This window comes from Acanthochromis polyacanthus, chromosome 4, assembly GCF_021347895.1.
Source record: "Acanthochromis polyacanthus isolate Apoly-LR-REF ecotype Palm Island chromosome 4, KAUST_Apoly_ChrSc, whole genome shotgun sequence".
In the NCBI taxonomy this organism is placed as follows: Eukaryota; Metazoa; Chordata; class Actinopteri; family Pomacentridae; genus Acanthochromis; species Acanthochromis polyacanthus.
Window position 1 is genome coordinate 29,138,467 of NC_067116.1, and position 27,949 is coordinate 29,166,415.

The 27,949-nt window shown below is 38.3% G+C and overlaps 1 protein-coding gene across 3 annotated transcripts in view; it reads right to left on the minus strand.

Annotated features, from left to right (window-relative positions):
* Positions 1–27,949, minus strand: part of LOC110966177 (inactive N-acetylated-alpha-linked acidic dipeptidase-like protein 2) — a 580,988-nt gene that overhangs the window by 221,736 nt on the left and 331,303 nt on the right. For all 3 annotated transcript variants that reach the window (XM_051947586.1, XM_051947587.1, XM_051947588.1), the window contains exon 12: positions 3,655–3,798. In XM_051947586.1, coding sequence (XP_051803546.1) covers positions 3,655–3,798 — 144 coding nt within the window. The remainder of the gene's footprint in view (positions 1–3,654; positions 3,799–27,949) is intronic.

The following is a 27,949-nucleotide window of genomic DNA, read 5'->3' on the forward strand; positions in this document are numbered from 1 at the left end:
TTGACTGCACCAAATTTCATAGAGTTTCACTTTGCAATTTTTAGAACAGCATAAATAACATCAATTTCACTGATTCATTATGCTGTTATTTGCTCTCTAATTTGCAATATTGAACAGACAGAAGCTGAAGGTTTTCATGTCCCACTCTGGTCTGGTGATGGAGACAAAGAGACTCGAAATTTGAACTAGAAATAATTTGTCATTGTGGAGCCATTACCGACTGATTTTGATGATGTTCTTTCAGTTAGATATTTCAAAAAATAAGGTATTAACTCTGTTTGCAGTACATTCAGAGATTTAAATGATTTGTTAAGCTCTAAATAGGCATCTAAACCTTGTGAAACCTTGCCAATAATGCTGGACAGCATATTGTGTTCATGGAGTGTTTTTTTGTTTTTATTTTATCTTAAATTTAAATCTTTGGGTCATTTTCAGTCTGCTGTCAGTTATACAAAACTAGCCGACACAAATTAAATAAATTTAAAGACTTAGTAAAACGTGGGGAGGCCCACTGCTAAGAGTTACTAATATGGGTAGTGATAATGACCAGTCAGTGATTCAGTAGGTCCAGTTAACATTCATTTTTATTCCAATTCATTAATGAACTTTTTTACTTAATGCAGTGAAAATCTCTAATTTCTTCAGGTAGAAATACTGCTCATCCATCATCTCAACTTCATTCCCTCTTCTATTGGCCATAAAGGATTTTTTTCACTGAATGTAAAGTTGATTCAGCTCTTGATCACTTCCTGGACATGGTTGTAATTGTCATGTCCCATATTACACTGTGGCCTGCATTTCTACATAATGTCCTTTTTATGTACAAAGTGTGAATAGACTTCTGTTATTCTGAGAGAAGTTTTCCATACTGTTCTGTGTGCGTGCAGGGAACACAAAGAGCAACTTCTATTTCAGATCATCAACTCATGTTGTTGCAATACGTGATATTAATAAAAGCACAATAAAATCATTTTATTACTGTGTGGAACATGACTTCTATACAATATAAAGACAGATAAGGTAAGGTATAGTTGTATGGAGAATCACTGCTTTGGAAACACTTCCTGTGGATGTTTGAGCTGCAGTGGATAGGAGGCATTCAGGTCACATCTGTGACTTAAACCAAGCGATGTTTGCTGGAAATTCCAGGTTATGAACTCTATGAGTCACCATGGAGTGTGACTGATACGTTGGCAGAGGTAGGCGGAGGCAAAAGGGGATCCATTAAGATGGAGCACACTGATACAAAAACAACAGCTCACACACACATTCATGCAGTGAAGCGGTGACCTTAAAATATAGACTTTCTTCATTTTGTTATTTTATTGATTTGTGTAACTTTTCTCTCTTTTTTAAAGTCAGGGCTTTTAACTCCAGAGTCAACAATCTAATTCTTGCATATTATCAAGAATAAGCCTATGTGCATGGGCCTGTAAAACGATATTCAGAAATCAACATCTACTTTTACTTTCACGGTCAAAAGTTTCATTTGCCAATTATTTTCTTGACTGATAAACTTTTCAGTTAGAATATTTTAAAAAAGCATCAAAAAACACCCTTAAGAATGTTTTAAAGTTGAAGTCTTCAAATTTCTCGTTTTATCTGAACAACACTCTGAACAATCTGAACAACAAAGACTTGTGTGGTGTCTTTACTTGAAAAAAATATCCCAATAATTAATAGTTAAAGTAAAGAAGCTGCTGATTATTTTTCTGTTGATTGGTTAATCAAAAAATGCTTGGTCTGAATCTAATCCAAGATGCCCATCTTTAGTGCAATTATAGACACATTGTGACATATCGTGCTACTGCACTCTGAATGACTGAACGGAATCTCAACAAAGCTTGTAATTGGATTGTAGCAGGACATCTGTAGGACAGATGATAATATACTGCAGACTGCTTACTCACGCCTTGTTAATAGATTGATTTATTTTTTTTTAGAATGAACTCATCTGCTGACACAAATGGACCTAAATAGAATCACTTCTTGTTTCTTTTGTCAAAACATTCACTGCTTGGTCCAGAAAGTGATGGAGGTAGAGCAAAATAGTCTTGGAGGATCCTGAGTCGTTAGGTTTAATATGTAAAGATATGAATTTGTATCTCATTTTTAAAGATCATTACCACAGTGGAAGGGAACAGTGGTTTTACTCTAAACTTCCTGATATCTGATGGGTGTGCTATGAAATGAGATGAATGGCACAGTGAGGTATTTTAAGCCTAAAGTCAGATTTTAGTGTCATGAAGTTGACTCAGCTCCAGAGGAGATCACGCTCAGAGTTTGGGATTTAAATCGACTGTAAGAAGTGCCAGCCTTTCGCATTTTTTCCCCCTCCTTACCACATTCTCTTATAATAATATAGACTTGGCTGAGGGAAGATGTTATATCTGCAAACCTGTTGAACCATATGACATGTAGAAATGCCAGTACCTGTCCACATATAGTAGTGCAAACTGTATGCATTGTGTTGGTGAGGCAGGAAATGCATTAATTTGGCCAAATACGTTGTCCCAAATTTCAGTTTAGATAGCACTGCTCTTACTGCAGCTAATAGAACACAGATTAGAAAAATCACAGAGAATATTCAAACAATAGCATTAATTTCACTTTGATTTGGCACAAAAACCAAAAGTGATTTCCTTCATTATGGGCCAATGTCAGACTTAAATGCAGTTCTAGAGTTTTATGTTAAAATTCATGAAGTTGAAAGTGGAATAGCTCTATTGTGCAGCTGTCATGTTAGAAATAAGTAGCTGCAGTGAGAGCGCACTTACGTAAATGTATGAACTTACAAATTGTTTCATCATTCCTCTCTGTGATTTTTTCTGTAATAATACATTTTTCTGTTTTTCACAATTGCCCATTATAACAGCCTGATCATCTGGACTGGAGTATGTGGTGCGCTACCAGTCCATTTGGTCCAGAGGATGAGTCATATGATGCACCAAAAAACACACTGTTATAGGCGAGTACATAGAGGCTGATGAAGAAAACCTAGTTTTCAAAAGATGCTGAAAACCACTATTGTGGCACCCATCATTTCTCGGTAGGGTTATAGATTTTGTCAAACACAAACAAAGGCCTGGCTATATCAAACTTGCTTAGTAGTTAAGAAGCCCTCAGGTCTCCTTAACTTGCACCTCAGGGTGAAACCAGCCACCCTGTGATGGAAGCCCATGTTTGTGTCCACAGTACAAACTAGCCAAAAGTCATGACAATGTTTGTTTAACTTTTATTTAACCTAGAAGCCCCTTGAGATTAGAATCTATTTTTCTACAGAGTCCTGGACAATAGTGAGTGATTTGAATTCAGATGAATAGCAAATCAAGAGCTTTTCCTTCAGGCAGAGTCTCTCCTGTTTAACACCGAGATCACGGCACACCCAGCATAAATCATTCTATCAGGCTATGCGCTGTACAGTGTAGTATACTGTTACACTCTAGACATGCACAAAATCTTCAACACTTTCACTTCGGGTTTGCTGTTTGATGCAATATATATATATATATATATATATATATATATATATATATATATATATATATATATATATATATATATATATATATATATATATATCACACTTGTTAAAGTTTTACTGATAATGAGGCTTCAGCAGCAAACATGTCATACTACATTTTGTGTGTTTACCTGTGTTGGGAGGCATGGCGAGAGGAATGCAGGAGTCTCCCTGCCCGGTGGATGGAGAGGAAAGCAATGTCTTTGCCAGTAAGGCAGAAATGGGCTGAACCAACAAAGATGTCAGACTTCCTCCAGCCTCTTTTGACCACCCAACTAGAAAGAAAAAGAGAGAGAGAGAGAAAGAGAATCGGTGAAAACCAAGGTAAAAAAAAAAAAAGACAGCAGAAGAGTCAGAGTAAAAAGGACATCTTTAAGCTTATGTAACAGTTTTCTTCTGACTCCTCCGTTACAGATGCTATATAATGCATGGAATTTCTCAAGGTTCTTCTTCTATTTCCTATGATAACATTTGATAACTTTCAACAGACACAGAGTCACAGCAGCTACTGTATATATTTGTGAAACCATTTGGATCTAAAATGATTATAGCTGTCCTGTGAAAACAAATGTGTAGGTAACATTAACAAATACATATAATTGACCTTTATTATAAGCACAACAAAATCTGAATATCGTAGATGATAAAGCTGCTCCAATTCTGAAATTTGGGGTCGATGTAGACCCAACACAAAATTTACTATTCTGACCTGTATTTGAAAATCACATGAAAAATATGACTATGACTATATAAACGTCTGACCATACAATTCAGGAAATATTTATGAAGCTACAACAAGGGCTAATAAAGTTTGTAGTTTAGCAGTAGTCACAACATAAATAGCATTCTGTCCTTTGGATACCTTTTAAATCTGTCAGAGTTCTTGCACAGACGCCATGGTTAAAAAGTGTGTAGAAGTCACCAACTGACTTCATTGCTCACCTTTCATAAAACATTGTAGCCATTACATAAAGACGACAATAGAAGCACATGATAGTCTTTGACAGAAAACCAATTGTCAACACAGCAGGATGTGAATGCAGAGATAATACTTCTACTTTCTGTACTCTTTCAACAGCATCCTATTCATCAAAGCAGAAATGACATGAAAATAAGAACAAAAATACAGTGGAGTCTGGCACACGATAAAGCTTAAGTTGTTTGGTCGTATGTTGTTTATTGCGTCTCGCAGTTATCGCTATGGGCAGCAGGGTCTGATCCACCTGGCTGCACTCTTATCTCAGTGGTGTTACTTGGCTAGCAGTGATGCTGTTTGTCCTTCACAGGTTTCATCCAACCAGGACAAAGGTGTGTGTGTGTACGTTCCTGAGCTCCTGTTATCTTTGTTCCCATTGTTATGTCCGACTTGTTTCTGTCTTTCTTTCTTTAGTTTTTCTCCCCTAAAATCTGGTGAACGTGTGAGCAATAGAGATGAAGTTTATACCACGTGAGCATTGCAAGAGACATTAGATTTGACGCCATTAAACAAAAACAAAATTAATAAACACTCCAGATACAAGCAAGTTCAGTTTATAGCATGGCATTTCCACTTTCCTGTGCAGCAAATACATGCAACTACTGGATGTGAATGCTAACAGTCAAAGAATAAAAAAAATTAAACAAAGGGCAAAGATGGTATCTCTAAGCATACACGCATTTGTATGTAAAGAATTTTGTCTTTTCAGAAAAGAAGTTAAATCCATTTTCCACTGTACAGTAAATCTACTGGTTGATTTTTGACACAATGATTCACTCTGTTAACGCTTTTTTAAATGACACGTTTAAACATTAACAGGTAAAAATGCAGCTATTTTCTGTGCCCATGTGGTAAACTGACAGGAAATAGGTATTTGTGCCACATTGTCTGATTACCATGGAAACAAATATGCAAGTCATCACAAGTGTGGGGATTATCCTGACAAAATTAGCTCCCTTTCAGTCCATACAACTTTACGTGCAGTGTTTATTTATATGTGTCAAGTCAGTGTGAACACAAACAGCACAACAACTAAAAGACAATGTTTCAGTTCAACTGCAGGTGTGGAAGCACTCTAAATTAGCTAGCACATAGTGACAGGTCCAGCATGGACTGTGCAGGTGTCTCAAAGCACACATCACTGGTCTCATCGCTCTCAAACAGATGTGCCGCTCACGGTGAAGCAGCAGATTTACAAAAGATGTTTTATGGATATCACATTGCTGTCTGGGAGGCAGAGGAGAACAACATGTGGACACAGCGCTCGAAATCTGGTGGTAACTATTAACTAGACAGTGTCAATATGAATAAATATGTATTTAGAAAAATGTTTGAAAGCATTTGTGTGGTTGGATTATTCGTTTTAAAGACCCCATCTTTAAAACTTACTTAAAAGTTAACATGTCAGTATAGGGTTTTTTTATATGCTGAAAATAAATCTTGAATGAAATAAGCAGTCAGTACAATGGCTGAGCATTTCCAACTTCAAAACTGCGGTGTACCAATGTCAGTCTCAAGAACACAAATGCAGATTTCTTGGATTTTATGAATAATAACAATGCAAAACAAACAAATAATTCTGTCATCTTGCAGAGTGGGGCGTTATGCGTCATTATTCTTCTTCAGAATAGGTTTCTGGTTTCAATATGTATTCCTGAATTACTATAATCTGCCGGTATGTAGCATATAGTAGCCTTATAGTGTTTGAGTGGAGTGAGCTGATGTGCTTGAGCTGTAATTAATGGACGGAAGAAAATGATAGGCAAGGATCTTAAACATATGCACCTTCTTGACGAAGTGACAGTGTAGACTGACGCCTAAGTAATTTACAGAGCAGAAGTCATGATTTACATTAAAAAAGACAAACAAAAAAATAAACTCTTAAATATTTTAACTCTGACATGCAGACATTAGTCTTTGGGGATTTAATCAAAAACCACAGAGGGACTTTAAGTCCACTCTATCTCACGCAGTTACACTGAATCATAAAAAGTGAGAAATGTTTGAAATACAATGCTTTTTAAGAATAAAACACAAAATTCTGAATAAAAATGAAAAAAAGAAGAAGACAAGGATGAACAGAATAAAAAGGCCTGGTATTTAAATTTCCCTACATGCGTCCCCAACGTGAACAAGCAGGAATTATAACCACAAATTTTGATGTATGCGGCAGTTTTGTTTATTTTGTAGGAGCATTTGCATATGACTTAATCAAGGTCGACAACGGCAGCCAAATAGCACATGTCAGAAAAATGCCAAACTGCTACAGTGCTGCCTGCGCTGTCGGTGTTGTCACACCGACAACAAAATTAGAGCCCAATCTCTTCACTTATCTCTTCACGCGGTAAAAACCAGGACTAATCATGTCTGCAAGAGGGTATAGAAAAAACATCCAAAGGAGACCAATTACTCTTCTCTCTCATAATTCCTACTGATGAGGTTTTGACAGTGAATCTTCAAATGGACTAAAGAGTGAAATGGCTTGAGAGATCTTGGATGTGTGCAGCTTCATCAACATGATTCTTGAAGAAAGCAATCTAGACTTTCCTACACGCACACTTGTGTGTAGAAGTACACGATAGATTATGCAGATGCATGTTCATACTTCCAATACGCAGACACATAGTCTGATTCTGCTGCATTTTGACATTCAGAATGTACATCATAATTATCATAAAGATCCCTTTGGTGTGCCTGTTGTCTTTAACCACCAAGCCAAACGCTTAAGACATCATTAAAGGAAAATTGAATTTCCCCTTTTTGATGTCATGTTGAAAAAAAATGACTTTTTATTCAATATGGCAGATTTGTTTCATCCCTTGTTATTTCACTCCAGGCCTTATTTTCTGTTACCATAGCAACTCTGCTACATATCTGAACAAAAATTATTTTCATGTGATGCAAAAATTCTCATTCTGACTGTTTTTTTTTTTTTTTTTTTTTTACCGCAACCTAAGTGTATTGATGATCTGTCAGAAAGCTGAGGAAAACATTGCATTATTGTTGACTCCTACGACTCAGAATACACTTTGAGTCTGTACTGCTCTGAAAATACAGCACAAGCACAAAGAAAACTAACTCTGAAAACTGACACAATCTTTCCAACACGCTCTGTAAAAGGAACTGATAAGTCATTTAAGGCCTCATTAGTTATATCCCCTGTTAAATCAAATCATCAATGTGAGTATCTGTTACGGGAAGTTAAATCCAGATTGTGAGGCTTCTAGTTCTTGTGTGGGCTCGTGAGGTTTGTTTGGTGTGGAAACCAAAAGGAGGTTTCCATGCCAGGACCAGCAAATGGACAAACTAACCAGTTGAAGCAAGACGTTTACCTACAGCTACTGCTTTTATTTTGATTCAGATACATACACACTAAAAACTTGTATCAGAGTTGACAAGAAACTTAGAAAACTAAATCTCTCGCCAACAGTATAATTTATAGTACAATAATGTAACTCACAACACTACTACTGCACTGCCCCAATGCTTCCAGGACATCTGTTTAATATAATCTCATTAGGGAATAATGAAAATGCTAATTTAAAAAATAAAGTGTTCTTATACGTTTCTTGCCCTTTGTCATAGTTAAACTCCAATTTGTTCGCAAACAAATGAGATTTGCAATCAGCCGTAACTGGCAGTCATAACTCATTACAAAGGCATGCTTTCTGCTTCCTAATATCTGATTTCCTCAGCCACTTGCATCTTGTATACTCCATTAACCTGAGCATATTGTTACTTCTCTGCTTCTCTTGCAGCTTGATCCATACTTTGTCCAAGTTTGTGAATAATCTATACTCTAACCTTAGCTGTGAGGACAAGTTCAGCAACCATTGAAAAACCCCTCGTGGTTTCTTTGAACCAAATTTAAAGTCAATAGCTTTCCGCGGCTGGTCCACGGAGTGTCACAGTAGCATTCCAGCTCCACAAGATGATTAATAATCCATGAACGACACGGGAGACAAGACAAGGGGGAGAGAGGGGGGAAGGACGAGGAGGTAAAGGGTGAAGAAAAACCGAGGGAGGGGATGAGGCAAAAAAGAGCAGACAAAGTGGGGGGGTCAGGAGGCGGCTGGAGAAGAATGGAGAAAGAGATGGCCGTAGAGGAGGAAAGAGGACAGAAGGCAAAAAGTGAATAGCAGATGAAAAGAGAAGGTTGAGAGAAAATGTGCAGAGTGAAAGGAGAGGAGAGAGGAGATGAGGAGGCATGAGAGGTTGGAAGAAAAAAGATTTAAAGCTGAAGTAAGGACATCAAGAGGAGAAGAGAAAGAACAGCATTGAAAGAAAAATGGAAAATGGTGTTGGGAGAAATGTGAGAGCAAGGCGATAAGAGACAAAACAGTTTTGTTTTTGAGCATTAACCAATAAAATTAAGAAATAACTGAAACTGAGGCAGTTCTTTACTGATATAGGACTACAGAGCAGATAATATAACATCATCTTAGTTCCATCTTAAAGCTGGTTAAGCAGTTGGTTTTTTGACACAAAAAAAACCCTATATTTTCAGTTTCACCATATTCTAACCTAAGTGGTAACCCAAGAGAAAAATAAACTTTGCACCTCCTCTTGGATTCACTTCCAGACTTCCTGTGATGGAAGAATCTGGTCAATCACAGGTGTTTCCAGAAACAGAAAGGGTTTTGTTCCTATTGGCTGTTTTACACATGCAGATGTACGTGCACATCCATCCACAAGGTATAAATGCTGCAGAAATAATTGGTATTGAAGCAGCAACACTATTACTAAGCTACTACATTGCAAAGCAACCCCCTAAACAACAAGAAAAACTTTTCAAAAGGAAAGAGAGTCTGACAATAAACACTTTAAACTGAAGAATGCTTGTTAAAGTGAAGTAATTTTCAGTACAACTATGTTCTGAGCTTGCCGCTCTTCTCCAAGATAAGTAAGTTGCCGATTTCATTGTCTTGTACTGTCTGCATGTGTTGTAGTGGTTGGTTGGGCTGCATCAGTAGGTTTACCTGCAAGCTGGTGATGGATGGCTATGTTGAGTGTTACTCATAATTTAGTCTTCTGCTAACTGCAGTGAAAGGCTCAGTACTGTGGAAATTTCTATATCATATTCACGTTTATGATCAACCTTATGTTGCGATACCCATCTGATGGTAAGTGGATGGGATAGAGAGGTCAGAGCTCAGAATTTTTCCAATTCTAAACGCTTTGTTCTTTTCAAGATTTAAATTCCAGATTTATATATACACTCAACAAAAATATAAATGCAACACTTTTGTTTTTGCTCCTATTTTTTATGAGATGAACTCAGAGATCTAAAACTTTTTCCACATACACAATATTACCGTTTCTTTCAAATATTGTTTACAAATCTGTCTAAATCTGTGATAGTGAGCACTTCTCCTTTGAGTTGTACACAATTCTTGGAAGCTGAAACCGTCCCAGTTCTTGCATGGCCAGCATACTCACCGGACATGTCACCCATTGAGCATGTTTGGGATGCTCTGGATCGGCGTATACGACAGCGTGTACCAGTTCCCGCCAATATCCAGCAACTTCGCACAACCGTTGAAGAGGAGTGGACCCCCCCTCCCCCAATAAAACAAAACTGTACCTTTCAGAATGGCCTTTTATTGTGGGCAGTCTAAGGCACACCTGTGCACTAATCATGGTGTCTAATCAGCATCTTGATATGGCACCTGTGAGGTGGGATGGATTATCTCAGCAAAGGAGAAGTGCTCTCTATCACAGATTTAGACAGATTTGTGAGAAATATTTGAGAGAAATGGTCATATCGTGTGTGTGGAAAACGTTTTAGATCTTTGAGTTCATCTCATAAAACATGGGAGCAAAAACAAAAGTGTTGCGTTTATATTTTTGTTGAGTGTATGATAACTTACAGGATGTCCTATATTTGTTTCCACATTTAGGCCGGACTCCTACTACGCTTCAGGCTAGTTTATCCCCATTTCATGTCTTTCTGACAACTAGAGGAGAAATCTGGTCTGAGATCTCCACCTGAACCAATGTTGGGTCCAGAGATTTTTGTGATGTAAGTGGTTTAGAAATCCAGTCTGAAACCTCCTGAACTACTCACACATTCATTGGATTCACACCAGTGATATTAAATATGTTTAATTTTTACCAGTCAAAATCAGGATGGGTATAATTATCACAAAGTGCTACAAAACCTTAAACATTCCTGCCATTGAGGCTACCGTTCGCTACAGGTTGAAAAACTGATAATTAAAATCTAATCTCCAGTTCTCACTGCAGAATAAAGAACTCGTACTGACCACATCTCCCCAGCTATCTTCTCATCCAGAATCATTAATCCTATTGCTTTTGTTACAACAAAGCATTACTGGCATTACAGCAAATTGCACCACAGTCTCAGTTCTGTTTACACTTAATCCCCCATGAGATCTGGTAAGGTGGCGCTCTGCTCCCTGACTGCTCCCTCTGGCTGGATAATCTTAAAAACATCCTGTAGTGTGTGGTGTGCCATTATTTTCCAATCTTGTATTGCACGCATATCTGAGATTGGAGAGAAGAATATCTGTGAACTTTCTCCTTATGTGTGCAATACAGGCCGATTTCAAAATCTATCAGGATTTTAAACCTCCCGTAGTGAGAGCCCGGCTTCATCCTGCCAGACTGACAAGTGCCTAAATGATAACTCAGAGACAGAACACGGTTAGCTTTTACTGTAGCTGTAAAATCCAGTTTGGAGGAGCGTCAGCTCTGGCAGAACCTGTTCTACAATAGAGAACTAGTTTGCACATAATGAGATGCAGCAGTCAGTTGTACACATCCCAATGGTGGGATCTTACTGTTGTGTTATGAACTGAATGAACTTGCTGTTAGCATGCTTGTAAGCTCAGAGAGCTTAGTTCTTCGTTTTTAGTAACACTGTTGAATGCAGTGATGCACAATGCTGAGCACCTGAGAGGTACTCGAAGTGCTCTACAGTGCTTCTCATTCACCGGTACACACATACGCACGCACGCACACACGCACACACGCACACGCATAAAACACTGCAGAGCTGCCATCAAAGTAGGTTTGGGTTCAGTGTCTTGCCTAAAAACACTTCATTATGTTTCAGGACCAAGTATCTCGCAGATGTTCCTATGATTAGTGGATGACCTGCTTTAACACCTGCACCACAGCTACAGCTTGAGCAGCATACATGTGAATTATACCACAAAGAATATGAAATATTGTTGTAAACATTTATTAATTTATTCCTCATATATTTTTTGCATATGCTCTATTTTTTTTTTTTAATTATTCATTCAGCAATTAAGCAGATTCTAAGAAGCCTCCTTCAGTCTCTCGCACCATGCCAAGGGGATTTCTGATTCTTGTCTCTGGGTAATCAATGTTCTTTTTTAAACCAATTCAAATTCTTCCTGGTGATTGCCGATGTGACTGAAATAATACGTGAAACAAACAAAGGAAGAGCGAGTTTTACTCTTCATTACATCCTTGCCTTTAGTTTCAATAACTGATGTCTTAGAAACAGTGAATACCAAAGAAACGTGGGAATCGGAAGTACAATATTTCTCTGACAGCATCAATACTGCGTTGATATTGAGCAGATCATTTGAAGAATGAGGTGAACCCTCAGAGCACTTTCTAATGAGATTCACACCACTTTATTACCAGATACTCCAGAACATTGTGAATCCTTTCATTAACAGATGCTTGAGAATGATTGTCTTTGATGTTGGACTCTCATCTTCTCTCCACATAAAGCCTGTTTTTAGCAAACTTCTTGCATGGAATTCATCACAATTTATGACTTGAAGTAATTAAGAAGAGTGCAGACTTCACATGGGCTTTCTGTTTATTGGCAAATACTGAGTGTGGGATGTCAATATTATGAATGTTATCTCTAATGGTGGGAACTGACTAAGCTTATGTATCTCCGCCTCTTACTTTCTATCTTGTCCAACCAGTAACTGGAAACACAACATAATACCAGAGTGAATGCCAAGTGAGAATCTTCTGTAGCAGGAAAACATTTTTAAGATTTTTTTTTTAAGTGTTACACTTCAATCTCCATCTTTCTGCTTTCCCCACATGCTGCTTTTCTGCTCTTACTGTGTTCTTCCTTTTTTTTTTTTGCTTCCATGAAATTTAACCTTCTACAACCCTTCTTCTCTTCTCTTTTCTCCAGCTTCTGAATGTTCAGTAAGGCAAGAACTCAACAAATCAATACCTGGGCTGCGTTCACGCTCTGTAAATCAGTCTTTCCATTACTGGACACTGATATTAACTGATACCTGGATTGACAGACCGGCTCTATAGGGCAATGTTTCTTTGTGTATGTGTGTAGACCAGTGCAGTCCTCTGACATCTTGACATATTCACAGAGGCAAGACCAGCCGCTGCCTCCACGATGTGCAGGGCAGGCAGAAATCATCAAAGCACTTAGATGAAAAACTGTCAAGAAGCAAGTGTTTGAGGAACAGAGAAATCGCTGGATTTCCCAGCTGATGCCTGAGAATCATTTGGCAATGTCCTGGATGATGTATTGTTAAGGGGCCACAGCACATTCTGTAACAAAACTGTTGTTATTCTAATGTTGCTGGTGCGATGATAATCGATAAAAACAGTCCTAGTTGACCAAGATTTGGAAAAAAAAAAACTCAGAGGAGGTGGAGACATTCAAGCAGTTATGGACAGATGTTACCATTTTCACAGCTGGGTATTAGATGATTATTACAGATAATTAATTACAGATGTCAGGCAGGAAAGGCAGAGTGTAGGTTCAATCACAGAGGATGCACTCGCGAGAGGTTTCAGTGTATGAGGCTGTTTTAATACATACAGAATGTGTGCTCATGATAATAGAGGAGCATGTCACTCAGTGCAACAGTGCTTGTTTGTAAAAGCTTTATGGTAGAGAAAATTGAAATATTAGGCTTTACTAGGCTTAGGGTGATATCAGCTAATATGGGCCACTTTTTGGTAAATCGCTTGAAGCACTAACAAAAAAACAATGTATTCTATTAAAATGTGGTTTTATGGCTAGTAATGGTTGTTTTCTTTTAATTTTGCATTGAAATTATCTAGTAAATAGGATTGTTTAGTTCCTACAGGTCTTGATACATCAGCTGTGCCAATTTTTTTACACAAGCAAAGTTCAGGTAAAATGGGCCAGCTGATCAGGTAAAATGGGACGCTTATCAGGTAAGTTGGGCCAGTCCAACTGCAAAGGGATAGTCATCAATTTTTATTGTTAAAAAAACTGTTAATATGGCAACATACTGTGTAAGAACAATTTAATAATATCAGGACAATTCATTACATTGTAAATGATTAACTGATCTGCTCATGGCAAATGTATTGAATCCACATGGCACTGTCAACTTGGGTATAAAACACATAAATAATGATTAAAAAAACAACAACTGCAACCTACTAGGCCTACAAATGGGATGAATGCAAACACTGTACCTCAATAATATATAAATAGTCAAAATTTTAAAATGTGTGTGTGTGCTTGGGTAGGTATATACCGGGCTTTGCAAAAGTTCTGTTACACGGTGTTTCGTGATCTTTAGAGACGTTTACATGTCGGAGTGAAAAATTCCATTGAATAAACTGAAAGTTCCACCTTGTAGGCAGGTGTCCTTAATACAATTTTTTTTGATGAAGTGGTATCAAGATGGAAGTCAAAACAGTTGAGATATCTGCTCTCCTTTGTGCTGAACATCAGCCGGATGACCGTCCACAGAGTCGCGGAGAGGCTAAAGAATGGTGAAGATCTTTCAGGTCTTCATCATTCTTGATAGATCACTGAAAGATCTTCACCATTCTTGAGCCTCTCCGCGACTCTGTGGACGGTCATCCGGCTGATGTTCAGCTGCTTGGCTCTGTCAGACTTGTTGTGGCCAGCATGAAGGAGAGCAGATATCTCAACTCTTTTGACTTCCATCTTGATACAACTTCACCGGAGAACAAATTTGTGTTAATGACACCTGCCTATAAGGTAGAACTTTCAGTTTGTTTAATGGAATTTTTCACTCCGACATGTAAACGTCTCTAAAGATCATGAAACCGTGTAACAGAACTTTTGCAAAGCCCGGTATGTGGCTACTTAAACCACAAATTTAAATACAGTCCTGACAGGTGAAGCCGTCATCATCATAGATGCCGTACTCACTGCAGATAAAGTCAGTGGATTGTTACTAAAATCATTGATCATCATTATTTTTAGGCAGATGCATCCTTTTCACATAAATGCCTACTCCATTCCCTTCAAATGTGTACATGTGTGCATGTGTGACTGACAAAAAGGTTGGCCCATTTTAGCTGAAACCAGGGGGCCCAACTTACCTGAATAGGTTCAGCTAAATTGGGCCACTAACAAAAATGTCAATCTTTGGAAAATAATGTCCAAATACCAAACTTTAAGCATTATTTCTGATAGGTGTCATCAAGACAGATATTATACATCAACAATTTTATATATACACATTTCTTTAATTGACTTATCATCCTTATAATTTTTATCAGAAATTCTTATGCCAGTCCACTCACCACGTAGTTTTCCGGTGCAGTGTGAATTTGAATCTTATTTCCGCCCACAAAAACAACCACAGAACAATAAAATCTGTTGTTTCATGTTAAGTACAGTTGTGGCAAACATTTGAGACCATTTGCTGTCATTGGCTCTAAAAATCAGAGGGGCTAGGACATCCAAAGCTTAAATGGCCCATTTTACCTGATGGCCCAATTTACCTGATATCACCCTACTTGTTTTGGTCTGTCAAACCACATCATCTAATAAGCAGTCTAATTATTTAGCATTGTTAGGTTTGGCTCTCATATGGTTTTATAAACAGTTGTAACTTTATCAGTGGTAAAAAAAAAAAAAGAAGTAATTTTCCTGGTCATTAGGTGTGTTAAACTTGTTTTAAATCCTTTTCAAGGGTTGAAGGGCCAAAGGTGTGCTACTTTTTGATGAATCCAACAGCTTCTGCAGAGATAAACTTGCTTCATTCTCCATATCCAGACAATCAGCACTGACTGTCACAGCAGTGGTGTTAAATATGACCCAGGATGTTGGAGCATGCATGTGTAAAACCAACTGAGGCAGCAATTACAAGGGTAGTTGGTTTCGGGGCATTTGAAAGGGTCTCCATGTTTGCACGTACAGTAAATTCCTTCCTTCTGACTTCATCTGCAGGATATAAGGTATATTTACTCTGCTTCTGCATCAGTATGTTTGGTTTGGTTGTTTTCCCACACAGGAGTTATTTCTGTGTCAGACTTTGCCAGCAAATAGAATACTTACCAAATATATGGCCATTAAACCAACTTGGTTTGAGCAACAATAAAGCTGTTTTGCTCAGTTTTGGGAACATCTATACCATGCAAAATTCTATGAGAAAAAAAGAAGAAAAATAGATATCAACTTGAAGAATATGTTTTTTTTGCTGATTTGTTTTTTTAATTTGAAAGTCTGCCAGTGGAGTGGGGATCTCTTACGTATCAGAAAAGATTGTGTCTAATTACAACTTTTTCAAAATACTGGCACTCATTTAAATAAAGAACTTTAAAGAAGAAGAAAAAAGCAAAGTGGGAAGCAATGGAATTATTGCACGACATTTCCTTGTTTTTTGAAGTTTAAAGGCTCAATATTAGACTGACTGAGTGATGTATCATCATGGATATTTTTGCAGTGTGTAATTAACATAAGCATCATTATCGAGTGACTAATAGCACAATGCCATAATCACACATTAATCTCAATACCAACAAGTTTCAAGAACCTCAGTAATTGTGTTGTTCATCTCTGGTTCGTTCATTAACTCAATAATTCCTGGATTCATCAATCTGCAGTTTCAGTTATTCTATTGACATTATGACAAATAGTGCAAGACAGACGGTTTAACTAAAAGGGCCGTGCACATATTGGGTCTTGGAATAGCGATGTGCTATGAATTGATTGTATATTCTTCTGCAACCTTATTCTCCAGTCCTAAATTGTTTTTTCCAATTACACTGTGATGGAAATTGTGCGCAAGCATAATTGCTGGCTAGATTAAATTCAGAAGCAACATTTTCTGAACTTTCACTCAAGTGCTGTGAGCATTTAAAGATAACCATAAAAAAACATGAAAAAAATAAAGCATCGCTGTATTACCCATGGAAAACATATCTGGTCACAATTAAGTTTCCTTAAAAATGTATTTGCTGTTGCAATTTGCTTGGATAAATGAAATTTCTAGGAGACAGGGTTGTCTTTTAGAACAAGTTGTAGGGGCAAAAAAAGTGATGCAATCCTTTCTGCCTTGGTGAGTCGGACTGTGCCACAGCTGACACTTGTTTCAAGATGGAAACTGTTGGGACAAGCAAGGTAACCAAGGGGCTTCTGCATCGTCACTAAGACAGCAGGAGTCCCCCCCATATAGGAAATCAAGCATGCATGCTCTTTATATTCCCTTACTTTCACCACACTGGCACCTACATATATTCTCAAATATTAAAAGAAATTCAGTATTCTATAAACTCTAACAGTGCATACTTTTGTGCATAGTCCTGTACAGGACGGGGCTAAAAATCCCTCAAAACAGATGTGCAGGACTGATCAGCAGATACTGCTGCACATGGGGGTCACACCCAATACTGAAAGTAAAGATCCACATACATTTACCACTCCCAGATGAAATATTGGACAACTTTCCTCAATCAATAAACTGCCATGTGTAGTATTTTAGTCTCATTTGTTAAATTTGATTCTCTTCATCTGCTTTCAGGACTTCTGGTGTTGTTGTTTGTTTCATATTTATGCAGAAGATTTTAAAGGATTCTCCAATTTTCAAGCACTCCTGTAATTCTATACTCCATAAATATACAAATTTTTGAAGGTAAATTGCTCTTGTTTAGCCATTCATCCTGTAAATCACAAGCTATTTCACAGGACAACTGAAATTTTGTGTTGCCTGCACTACATGCAACTAGCATAGCTTTAAAAAAGTAGGTGTTACCATTGTACAAACAAGTCTACAGTCTTGAATATTACGTAATGTTTCCCATTACACGTCAAACAATACGTCTAATACTATACCTGACAGATACAGGATACAATATGGAGCCACAACACTTGGCTCAGTCGTATTTCCAAGAGAAAATGACAACAGAAGAAAACAGAAAATTTCAGACATGAAACAAAAGGGATGGCAGGAAGCGTCACAGTGATCAAAGCAGCAGAGAGCAATGCATTACGGCTAATAAGCACTGCAGGAGACACATCACTATTAGACACTTTGCTAAGTGCACATCAGCAGACGGAAATGAAAAAGACAAGAAAAGGATGGAGATGTAAGGGGAGAGATGGATCCTTAGGAGAGACATGAACTAATTTAGCTCCTCTAAGAAGCAATGCAAAAATAAAATCAAGTCCTTTAATGATTAGACCAGAATTATTCATGTTTTCTGTTTCTTCTGGTCTGTAGTAATTCATTGCTTTCTTGCCGGCACCTCTGACAGTTTGATGTCAGCGCAAAAAATACCGTTTAAAGCTTTTATCATAATGTAATCACATACAATAGATTCTTCACTGTGTCAGTACTCAGCATAAAGGGACTCAATGTGGCATTTTCTCGGGTGTGTTATTCCACCATCTTCGGCATTCCACATATAAACAGCCACCTCATGGCAGCTCCACTGTGGCCCAGCATTCAGCCTTCCTCAGAGTCAACTTTATCAAGTAAATGTCACCATAAAGCTGTATTTGTGTTGTTAGCACAAAAGTGGCTGCAAGAGTGTCTCAGCAGTCTGAGATTATTCACCCCAAACGGCAACTGTCCACATGTGCAAAGTACTCCTAAGTGTGTTTCTGCCTCTTACTAAACTCAGCAGGAATTCCCTTTTACCCCTGGATTCTTTCCTCTTTTTCTTGGTATTTATGAAACTGGTTTATGTTCTGGGGAGAAGTTTAAATGTTTTGCTCAAGCGGAATCATTTCTTGCAGATGCCTCTGTGTCAGTTTGAGCCACATAAAGTACATTTGCATGAGTGCCACTTGTGTCCTCTCATGCATACTATGTGCAGTTCATTTACAGGTCTTTTGAAGTACCTCTGCTAGATTGATGTGATATTTATTACTGTCTATTGTGAACATACCATGTTATACAAACCTGATTCAGAAAATAAGCAAAGAGAAGACAATCTACTTGCTTCACATTGAAGTTTACTTTTCATTTGGGAAAACAAGAAATTAAAGCAGCTCATTCAATAGATCTGATTGACAGATATGTGCAAACGAGAGGATCAAAAGCAATGTAGTTTTAATATTTGCACTTAACTGTTGATTGTTGGACAAATGAACAGAATCTGCACAGGGCAAGTTGAAATGTATGCACTGAACTTAGTTGCATGCAATAATTGCTTGATGACATTTTTTCTTCCTTGAACTCCATTTCTCTCTTCAGCCTTTTCACATTTCAAGCTGTGAAGCATTTTTTTGATGAAAGCTCTGGAGGGGATATTATTATTATTGTTGCTATTATTATTGTTGTTGTTGGATTTCATTAGATTGCTAAAAGTCTTGTCAGAGAGTAAAGGTTTTTGTTTTCGTCCAGAAGTCACTGTACCAACAGAGCGTCCCTCAACAGCACAAAATGGAATTAAACTTTCACCAGTCAGAAAGGAGGCAAGGAAAAGGGGGGAAAAAAATAACGATGGGATTCAGGCAATATTGTTAAAATGAGGGCCAAGGTTAAGTGCTTTCATTACCTACCAAATGGCACTGAAATGGGTGATGAAGGGTAAAATAATATTTTCAAAATTAAAAATATGAGTTTTTTTCTTCCTTGCTTCCCCTTCAGGAAGTTAAATCTAACAGAAGAAAACTGAATTTAAGTTCCAAGTCAAACTCAATAGGAACACCATATCCGATATCAAGCCATTATCCTGAAACTCAAATTGAATCTCTGAGATTTAATATTTGAAATCATTTATTCAAGAAATCCATTTTCTTACCTGAGTATTCAAGAAGACTGTGACAAATTAAATTTGAATAATTGCTTGCACTGATCTCCTTCCATCCACACAACCTTCAAATAACTCCATCTTTTAAAGCTTAATGATCAGACTTTCACTCTTATGTGATCCTCACTTGTTTTGCCTTTGTGAGGAAAACAGGAGAGGAAGCTGTTTTGGAGGATTTTAATGAAACGAAATAGCGGTGAAGGGAACGGTTGCTTTGTTCTTTACAAGAACATGATCATTCTGTAGCAATCAGCTCCACAACCGCAGATATAATTATTCATGGTCATACCAGGTGATGTAATAAAAACAAAAATACAGCTTTGAACAAATAAGTTTTAAAAGGTTAGCTGTAGGTCACCGACAGACATTGATACTTTATCTTGTCAGAATGAAGTTTCCTTGAAATCTGATTCCTGAACAAGTTTCCCATATTCATGTTAAACATTTACTCCACAAACACAAAATAACTTGAATAATTAACTGCTATGCCTCACAGCCAACCTGTACTCCGACCTTAATGTATAGTGGATATCAATTTAACAAAAAGCCACAAGGAGCAAATTTATGATAGGAAAAGTGCAAATATTCCCAACCCTAAGTTACAAAAAAAAAAAAAAAAGACATTTACTATACAGATAGATATATTAACTTGCCACATAACAACTCGTCCTTTACTGGAGCACAAAAAAGCATAAATGCTTAAAAGGTCCATGTTTACACTGCTCCACTGTGACGTACAACTTAGTCTAACTCATTGGATGTCGATTGTATTTCTAAGAGTATAAGGTTGCCATTCTGGTAAATGATCTGCACCTATATAATGCATTTTATCCTTGGCCTGGTCCCACAAAGTGCTTTACAATGCACTTCTCATTCAAACACTCAGACACACACTTTCAGACTAATTGCATGCAAGATGCATCAGGAATAACTTGGGGTTCGGTATCTTGCTCAAGGACACTTTGAAACATGGTGGGCCGCAGATCAAACTGTCAGTCTTGTATTTGAAGGACATCTCCCTCTGCTGCTTGAGCCACACCAGTCAAATGGCTGTGCATTTCATGCAACATTCTCCTTATTTTTTTTTCACCATCTCCATGGTACCTTTTAAAAAATCTGAGCAACAATCTATATTCTAAAAATGGCAAGATTGGCCAGTGATTTAGATGATGCAATATGGCAGGCTTGCTTGGTTCTTTTGGTGAAAGACCTACAAAGAACAAGTATGCAAAATTTGCTGTCTAACAGGGATGCTTTTGCATGTTTGCTCCAAAATTATGGAAAAAAAAGTTTCATATTCCAACAATGTTCCATCAAAGCAAGTCCCCTGCCGCAACAATTCTACAAGGGCACCATCTCTGCAACCTGGGCTGAGTGCCATACAAGATGATTGGTTTGAGAAAAGCTGAAGCGTTTTTTCCACCCTCTTTGGGAGAATAATGCTGAGTGTAGCCCGGCCATTGTCCAGTGCGGACACAGTGAAATGGAGATAGTTGTGGCTATGCAAGACAACTGTTCACTGTTCTGTGAATTTAAAAAAAAAAGCTTAACTCGTACACTGTTACCTTTGAAGTTACTGACGACACAGACTGTAATGATTCATTCAGGCGTTTTTCAAGAAGATATCAGCAGTTGATTATCAAATATTATATACAGTATGAGTCTATCAAATAGTCTCTTAAATAGATAGTACTCTTGGTTTTTTGTGAAAACAATGTCTGAATGCAGTTTATACTGACAGTTTTTGCATGCTAACAAGTTACTTGCCAACATGTTTGGCATCGTATTGGCGATTCCAAACGTATCCACAGCCAAATTAGACCATCTCTCACTTTAAACTTGCTGAAGCCAACTAGTGCTTCTCAGTGGGCAGGCAACATTGTTGTTTTAATAGACTTTGATTGTGTTTTGATATTCCTGAGCTGCTGAAGTGGTGGATCCAGGGAATAACTAATCCTTCTCTAATGATGATGGTGTTTTAATGAAAGCTTAATGACACTCTTAACACCCTGGTGTACAAACTGTCAGTGTCTGCCAAAAACAGAGAAAGATGAGAGAAGAACGAAGATGAGAAGCAGGGGAAACGAGGAGGCGAGACAACACTATTACTTGTTGGGGTAAAGAGCACTCAAGTCCCATCACATGCTTCCTAAATCCCAGAGACAGCACTGGTTTACCTCCCACGAAGCCAAACTCTCCCCATGCATTCCACTGAAACTCCAGAGAGTTCAGTACTAGCCTGCCATTTGGATCATTATGTGCAAGACAGCAGGCCAAATGGCACTAAATGTTCAAATGGAATGGTTAATAACCACTTAATGGGAACTATTATCTATTACTACATGGATTATGGCAGTTTGAAGGTTTGCCAAAACTTGTGTGTCAGAGAACATCCAGTCCTGAGTATTTTTAGCAAATTATCTCTTCATGGGTAGCTTCACTGTCCCAGACCTTATTAGGATATATGTATCTGTGACTGCAGAGAGCACAGCTTTAGATTAAAAATTGTGTATTTCCCAGAACACTCCAAACCAAAATTATTCATACTGTAACCATGCCATGTTTTGTTTAATAGTGATTTTAAATTTGACCAATAAGTTTCTTCTAGCTGTATAAACAAGTGATAAAGATGGTCAGAAATGGTGTCAGAGATGTCAATGTAAGATTTAACTACTTGTTTTTTTATCTTATAATAAAAAATACAATGTCCTTTCACATTCTCATACATTTCTGAGAGAATGCAGTCTTAAACTGTTCCAAATGCTCCTGGTTATTTCTAACACATTCTCGACCATTCTAATCATCTAAGCAGTTACTAGTCTATTGCAAGTCATCACTAAACACAACAGCTTAGTGAGATGCCATCACAGTCAGTTACCCAGTGAGAGTTGCATTTCTGCGGCTGCTGATCAGACAGTTAAAAGCTATAAAGCCATATTAAAGTGTTTACGTTCCAGTGGATACAGTGCAAGGCATCATCAAAAAGTACCACACTATGGAAAATCTGGAAGGCTGTGGTAAGATACCCACACACTCCCAACAATGGTGGTATGAGAGCCCACGGAGAATCCAAGAATCACCACCAAGGCTGTACTGTTGAACCTCAGCAACTCTTTTTGACCATCTGAAGGCAGATACTCCAACAGACACTGCACAAGGCTAGTCTCCAAAGACGCTGACAAAGGAGGGCTCTCTTCTCCAAGGTAGCCTCACAAAAGCTTGTGCAGCCTTTGCAAAAGCTTGCCTGGGCAAGAAAGAAGGCTTTTATTAATTAACCACGCCCGACGGGTACGTCGGCGGGGTTATTGCATTTGGTGCGGTATCTGGCTGGGTAAATATGTATGTATGTTTGTATGTGGCTATGTCCATTCCGATATCTCTGCAACCGCTGAAGTCAGGATAATCAAACTTGGCACTGAAGATCAGTCTAAGGTCCCCTGCTCAGTTGTGGAGTTACAGGTCAGCAGATCAAGTAGGGAGGGAGATACGTACGATGATCAAAATTGATACATATCACATCAGTTGTATTGGGAGGACAGGGTTTTCGCCAGCAGAGGGCGTGGTTCTGCCCTCTACTGAGGGCTCATCTAGTTAACTCAGTGGTCGGATGAGATGAAAATAGTGTTGGAATGACGAGATGTTGCCTTCATTTGGTGAATGAAAAGAGGGACATTCAACCCCAAGAACACCATCTACAGTCATACAAATGCTTTGGGATAGTTTTTCATTGGGCCAATGACATCATGCCAAAACAGGAAAACATTAAGACTCTGGAGAAAAACATCTAGCAGTTTGCACACATATTATATAGTTGGGGATTACTGGGCTACACACGTTCTTTCATTTAATTTGCTACATGACGCAGTTAATCAGCAGAATCCTTGAGTTTGAGGACAGGGGAGATTTTAAAAAAGAGGAGGAACAAAAACAACCTCATCCAAATCCCTCAATTTGGAGAAATAAATTACCAGAGAAGGACAAACACTTCTGTCCTCATAACTGACCGAGCTGTGGAGGAGCAACAGCTGCATTGCATCTTATTTGCATTTAGACGCTGTCAAAAATGACACTCTCTCAAAGTCGGAAACATATGCAGTCTTCAGTGAGAGCAAGTTTGTAAATGTGGATACAAAGAGAGAAACAGAACCGACATGCCAGAGGTCTCATTCCCTTTTACGTGAGAATATCAAGGTATGAAGCAGTCAGAAGTCATCAGATGCCAGCAGCGTGTATTAGTCAGCCTGCAGAGATGCTAATGAAGAGGTTGTGGACCAGAAATGACTTTCTCCCACCAGAAAATGAAGCAAAAGCACCGCCACACCAGGGTTACACACAACTGAACACACGTGATACATATACCCATACATTTAGATGCAGAGGTCATGCCACATGCGTTTGCCTGCACTTGACAGCTTGTGTGAATATGAACCTTAGCAGCATGCTGCACAGTGGACAACCCCAACAGAACAGTCAGATTAAATCAGAATTAACCCGACACCATTTTCATGGATCAACCTTTGTGAGAATACTGCTTTAAGTGGGAGAAAAAAAACCTCATTCTTTCACTAAAAATGTGCATCAGAAAATAACTGATCCCAGTTGTGCACATGCTGCACAAATCTTGGGCAAACATACAGTATGTATGAACTGTGAGTACAGTGCGTCTGCAGACATGCTCGATGCGTAATATCCATCAGAGTGTAAAAGCATCTGTTCCAGCCTCATACATTATGAATCTGTGCCACACATCGCAAACAATTCATCTTATCTCATCCATTCATGCTCTCATACATATGTATGGAATTTGGCGGTGGCAGTTTATGATTTGGCGATACAATTTGGTGGCTGGTAAATGACAAAAACATGATGGTAGAAATATCTTCAGGATGTTAGTGTATAGTATAATTGAAGATTATTAGTTACATTAACATCACCAAACATTGTCCCCATTATTCTATACAATCCACTTAACAGATATTTTAAGGGCTGGTTCATCTGCATGTATGATATTCACACATAATTTGCAATTTATTACACATTTTATCAAAGTGAATAATGTATGTCAAAAGAAATGTCACTGGTGGATTTTGTCAAATGTTAACCGTCAGTGTCACCACAAGATATTTCAATTAGAGTAAAACAGCCCTTTAATTGTTGTGGCTCTGATGGTGTTCATTAAGATACCAGATGCTGATGAAAAGTTCATGATTGTTGAAAACCCTCAAAAACCACAGAGAGTTGGTGATGTATTCAGCAGGACTTTTCTCCTCAAAATGACTGAAATAATTTCTGGTCTTTGTTTTTGCACAATTTAGCTGCATTTTCTTGAGCTCAAACTGTACACAATATGTATTCAGTACTCCTACTTTAAATTCAAAGAACAGACCTGCCACAAAAAAAAAGCCACCCCTATAATAGAGTAAATGCAACGACCGCATACCATGGGTGAGTGTGCAGAGGGTTCTGTCACTCCGAATGATGGATTTGAACTCTGCTGAATTAAAACACAAACAAATAAGCTGTGATTCTGCTTCACAAGAGGGCACCACTGCATTATGAGAGAGCCTTTAATCCCTGCAGTGCAGACAAGTGGCTACTGTATGGACTATCTCGCTGGGTATAGACAGGCACACCATTAAAGAGTCTGACCCACTGCAGCTGCTGTGTAAGCCTGAGGAAAGACATGCTCCGCTAGTGGCTTCAACTAAGAGTGGCGCTTCTAAAGCTGCTTATGGGAGAGAGAGAGAGAGAGAGAGAGAGAGAGAGAGAGAGAGAGAGAGAGAGAGAGAGAGAGAGAGAGAGAGAGGATGAGAGAGATAAAAAGACATAATGACACTGACAGACAGGGGAAATGAGTCAGAGAGGGATGAACACAAACTGTTTGATTTGACAGACTTTGTTCGACTCCAACGGGGAGAGCCTCGCTCCTCCCTTTGGTTGGGGTGTGAGGTTAAGTGTCCTGCAGGACGTTGATTCGGTCTGGATGAATGTGTGTGGCTACAAAAGATCCAAAAGATCAAGCCAGGGCACCATGAAGCCACAGTTAAATGCACAAGATCTAACATCTGCTACTAGAGGTCTCTTGACCAAATTATCTAAGCTTAGTTGACGTTGTCGAGGTAATGCATTAAAGCTTTATCTGCATTACATTCAGTCACATATATTCATGTTATGACATTTGAGTTGAATGAAATAGCTGCAAGTAACTGTAGCCAACATGACTGCAACCTTAGCATTACAATAGTCAACTATGCTTACACATTAGCTACATACATGTAGCTTAACGTCATGTGGTAAATTCAAACATAGGGTGGGCAACGCTGTTGATCCATTCAAAAACAATTACACCAGCATGATCATTATTCATTACTAGTAAGACTGCAAAGGTTCTCAGTCATCCATGTTGTGGGATATCTACAGTTAGTGTTCAAGCAAAGGCAGAGCAGAAAGAACTACTGCAGAAAACATTTGGGTTAATGTCCATCCTGTTGTCGCCTACAGCTTCCAAACATAATTTATTCTATTTATTTGTTTGTTTTTACAGATTATAGTGCAAATTAATTGTACTGTAACTGTGCCCATGTTAACCAAATAGCTAAGTATCAATTGCAATGTTAAATTGTCAAAAAAAAACCAACAACAATAAAACTGTTTACTTTTACATAATCCTTTCCAGTGCTATGACAAGCTGCTTCAGCAGGAGGCTGACAGACAACCTGCTGCGTATCCATCAGTGATACCTCTGGCAGTTTATTGAATGCATAATGGTGCTCAATCCACTTGACTAACATTTTTAGAACAAAGCAGGAAGCTGGGACAACAAAATAGGACAAAGGCAGTGGAGGGATTATGACAACAATAATAGAAATAATAATAAAAACAACTGGAGTATTTATTACTTAATCCCTAAACACACTATTCAACACAACAACTGGTAGAAAAGTTAAGCAGTAAACTGGGGATATTAATAATAGTTATACACACTTAGCCTGCTGTGATATTGTACAAACAACCAGCTGCAGCCTGTGATTGGAACCACCCGACTCAACTCCTTTGTGCAATTTGTGCTTACAAATAAATGCCACATTTCACACCTTTCTGAATATCTGAACAAGTACATCCACTGGTATTTACAAGCTGTATAATTATATTAAATAAATGTAGTGGCTACAAATGCTGGGACCTCACATTAACATCAAACTGGCAAAAGGTAGGATAGAGGTTGTTGTTTTTAGCAAGTAATAATCTACAGTACAGTTGGTTGCCTTCCATCTCATCTTGAATAACAAATGGAGCTACAAGCACCCAAAACCAATAACTTCAGGCTCATTCCACATCTTTTCAGACATCAGAATGACAGTTTATTAATAATACATTATATTTGTATAGCGCTTTTCAAAAGACTCAGAGTGTTTGCTGATTTTACATAAAATCAATACTAAAACAGAGAAGCATCAAAGAGAGAATCAGTTTCTTGATACTGACATTTGAATAATATTGTGCCCATTCCATGTATTAACTATCCATTCTCTATACACCGCTTTATCATCACTAGAGTCGCGGGGGGTGCTGGAGCCTATCCCAGCTGACTCGGCCGAAGGCAGGGGACACCCTGGACAGGTCACCAGTCTGTTGCAGGGCTACATATACAGACAAACAATCACACTCACATTCACACCTACAGGCAATTTTAGAGTAATCAGTTAACCTCAGCATATTTTTGGACTGTGGGAGGAAGCCAGAGTGCCCGGAGAAAACCCATGCATGCACAGAGAGAACATCTAAACTCCATGCAGAAAGATCCCAGGCCCACCCTGGGATTTGAACTGGTGATCTTCGTTCTGCAAGGTGAAAGTGCTAACCACTACTCTACTGTGCAGCCCTATATATTAACGAGCTAAATTAAAACAAAGCATACAAGACATACACGTCCCTTTTAAGCTCTGTTTAATTACTCTTAACATTTACAAACGAGTCCACTTAGCCTTTGCGAAAGTCCAAGCTCGTCTATCACTATCATTGGCTGTATGAATTAGCAAGTCTTGCCACCCTCATTGAAATACAAAAGATTTGTATAAATTAGTTTTAGTCAAACTCCATTCTTGAGGTTCAGCAAGTAAACGAGTTAATGCCAAGTTAGATGCTAACACAATGCACGTATCGCTACCCAATTCAAAGATCTGCTATCCCATTGCATGATCATCAGTTGTTAGATCTTGCCAGTAGACATCCCTCTGCACATACTCATGGAGGCTGTGTTTCCATTCACTGATAAATAGAAAGTAACCCAATTTCATTGTCAAACTGAAATAAATTCTTTGAACTTCGGAAACAGACAAACTGGAGCTTCGAAACGTGATAAATGTTAAATGTTGTTGTGGAAACCCATTTAATCACTGTTTCCACTGCTACACCACCACCATTAATGAGACGAGAAGGTGGAGGAGGCCACCAACTGCTAATATCTA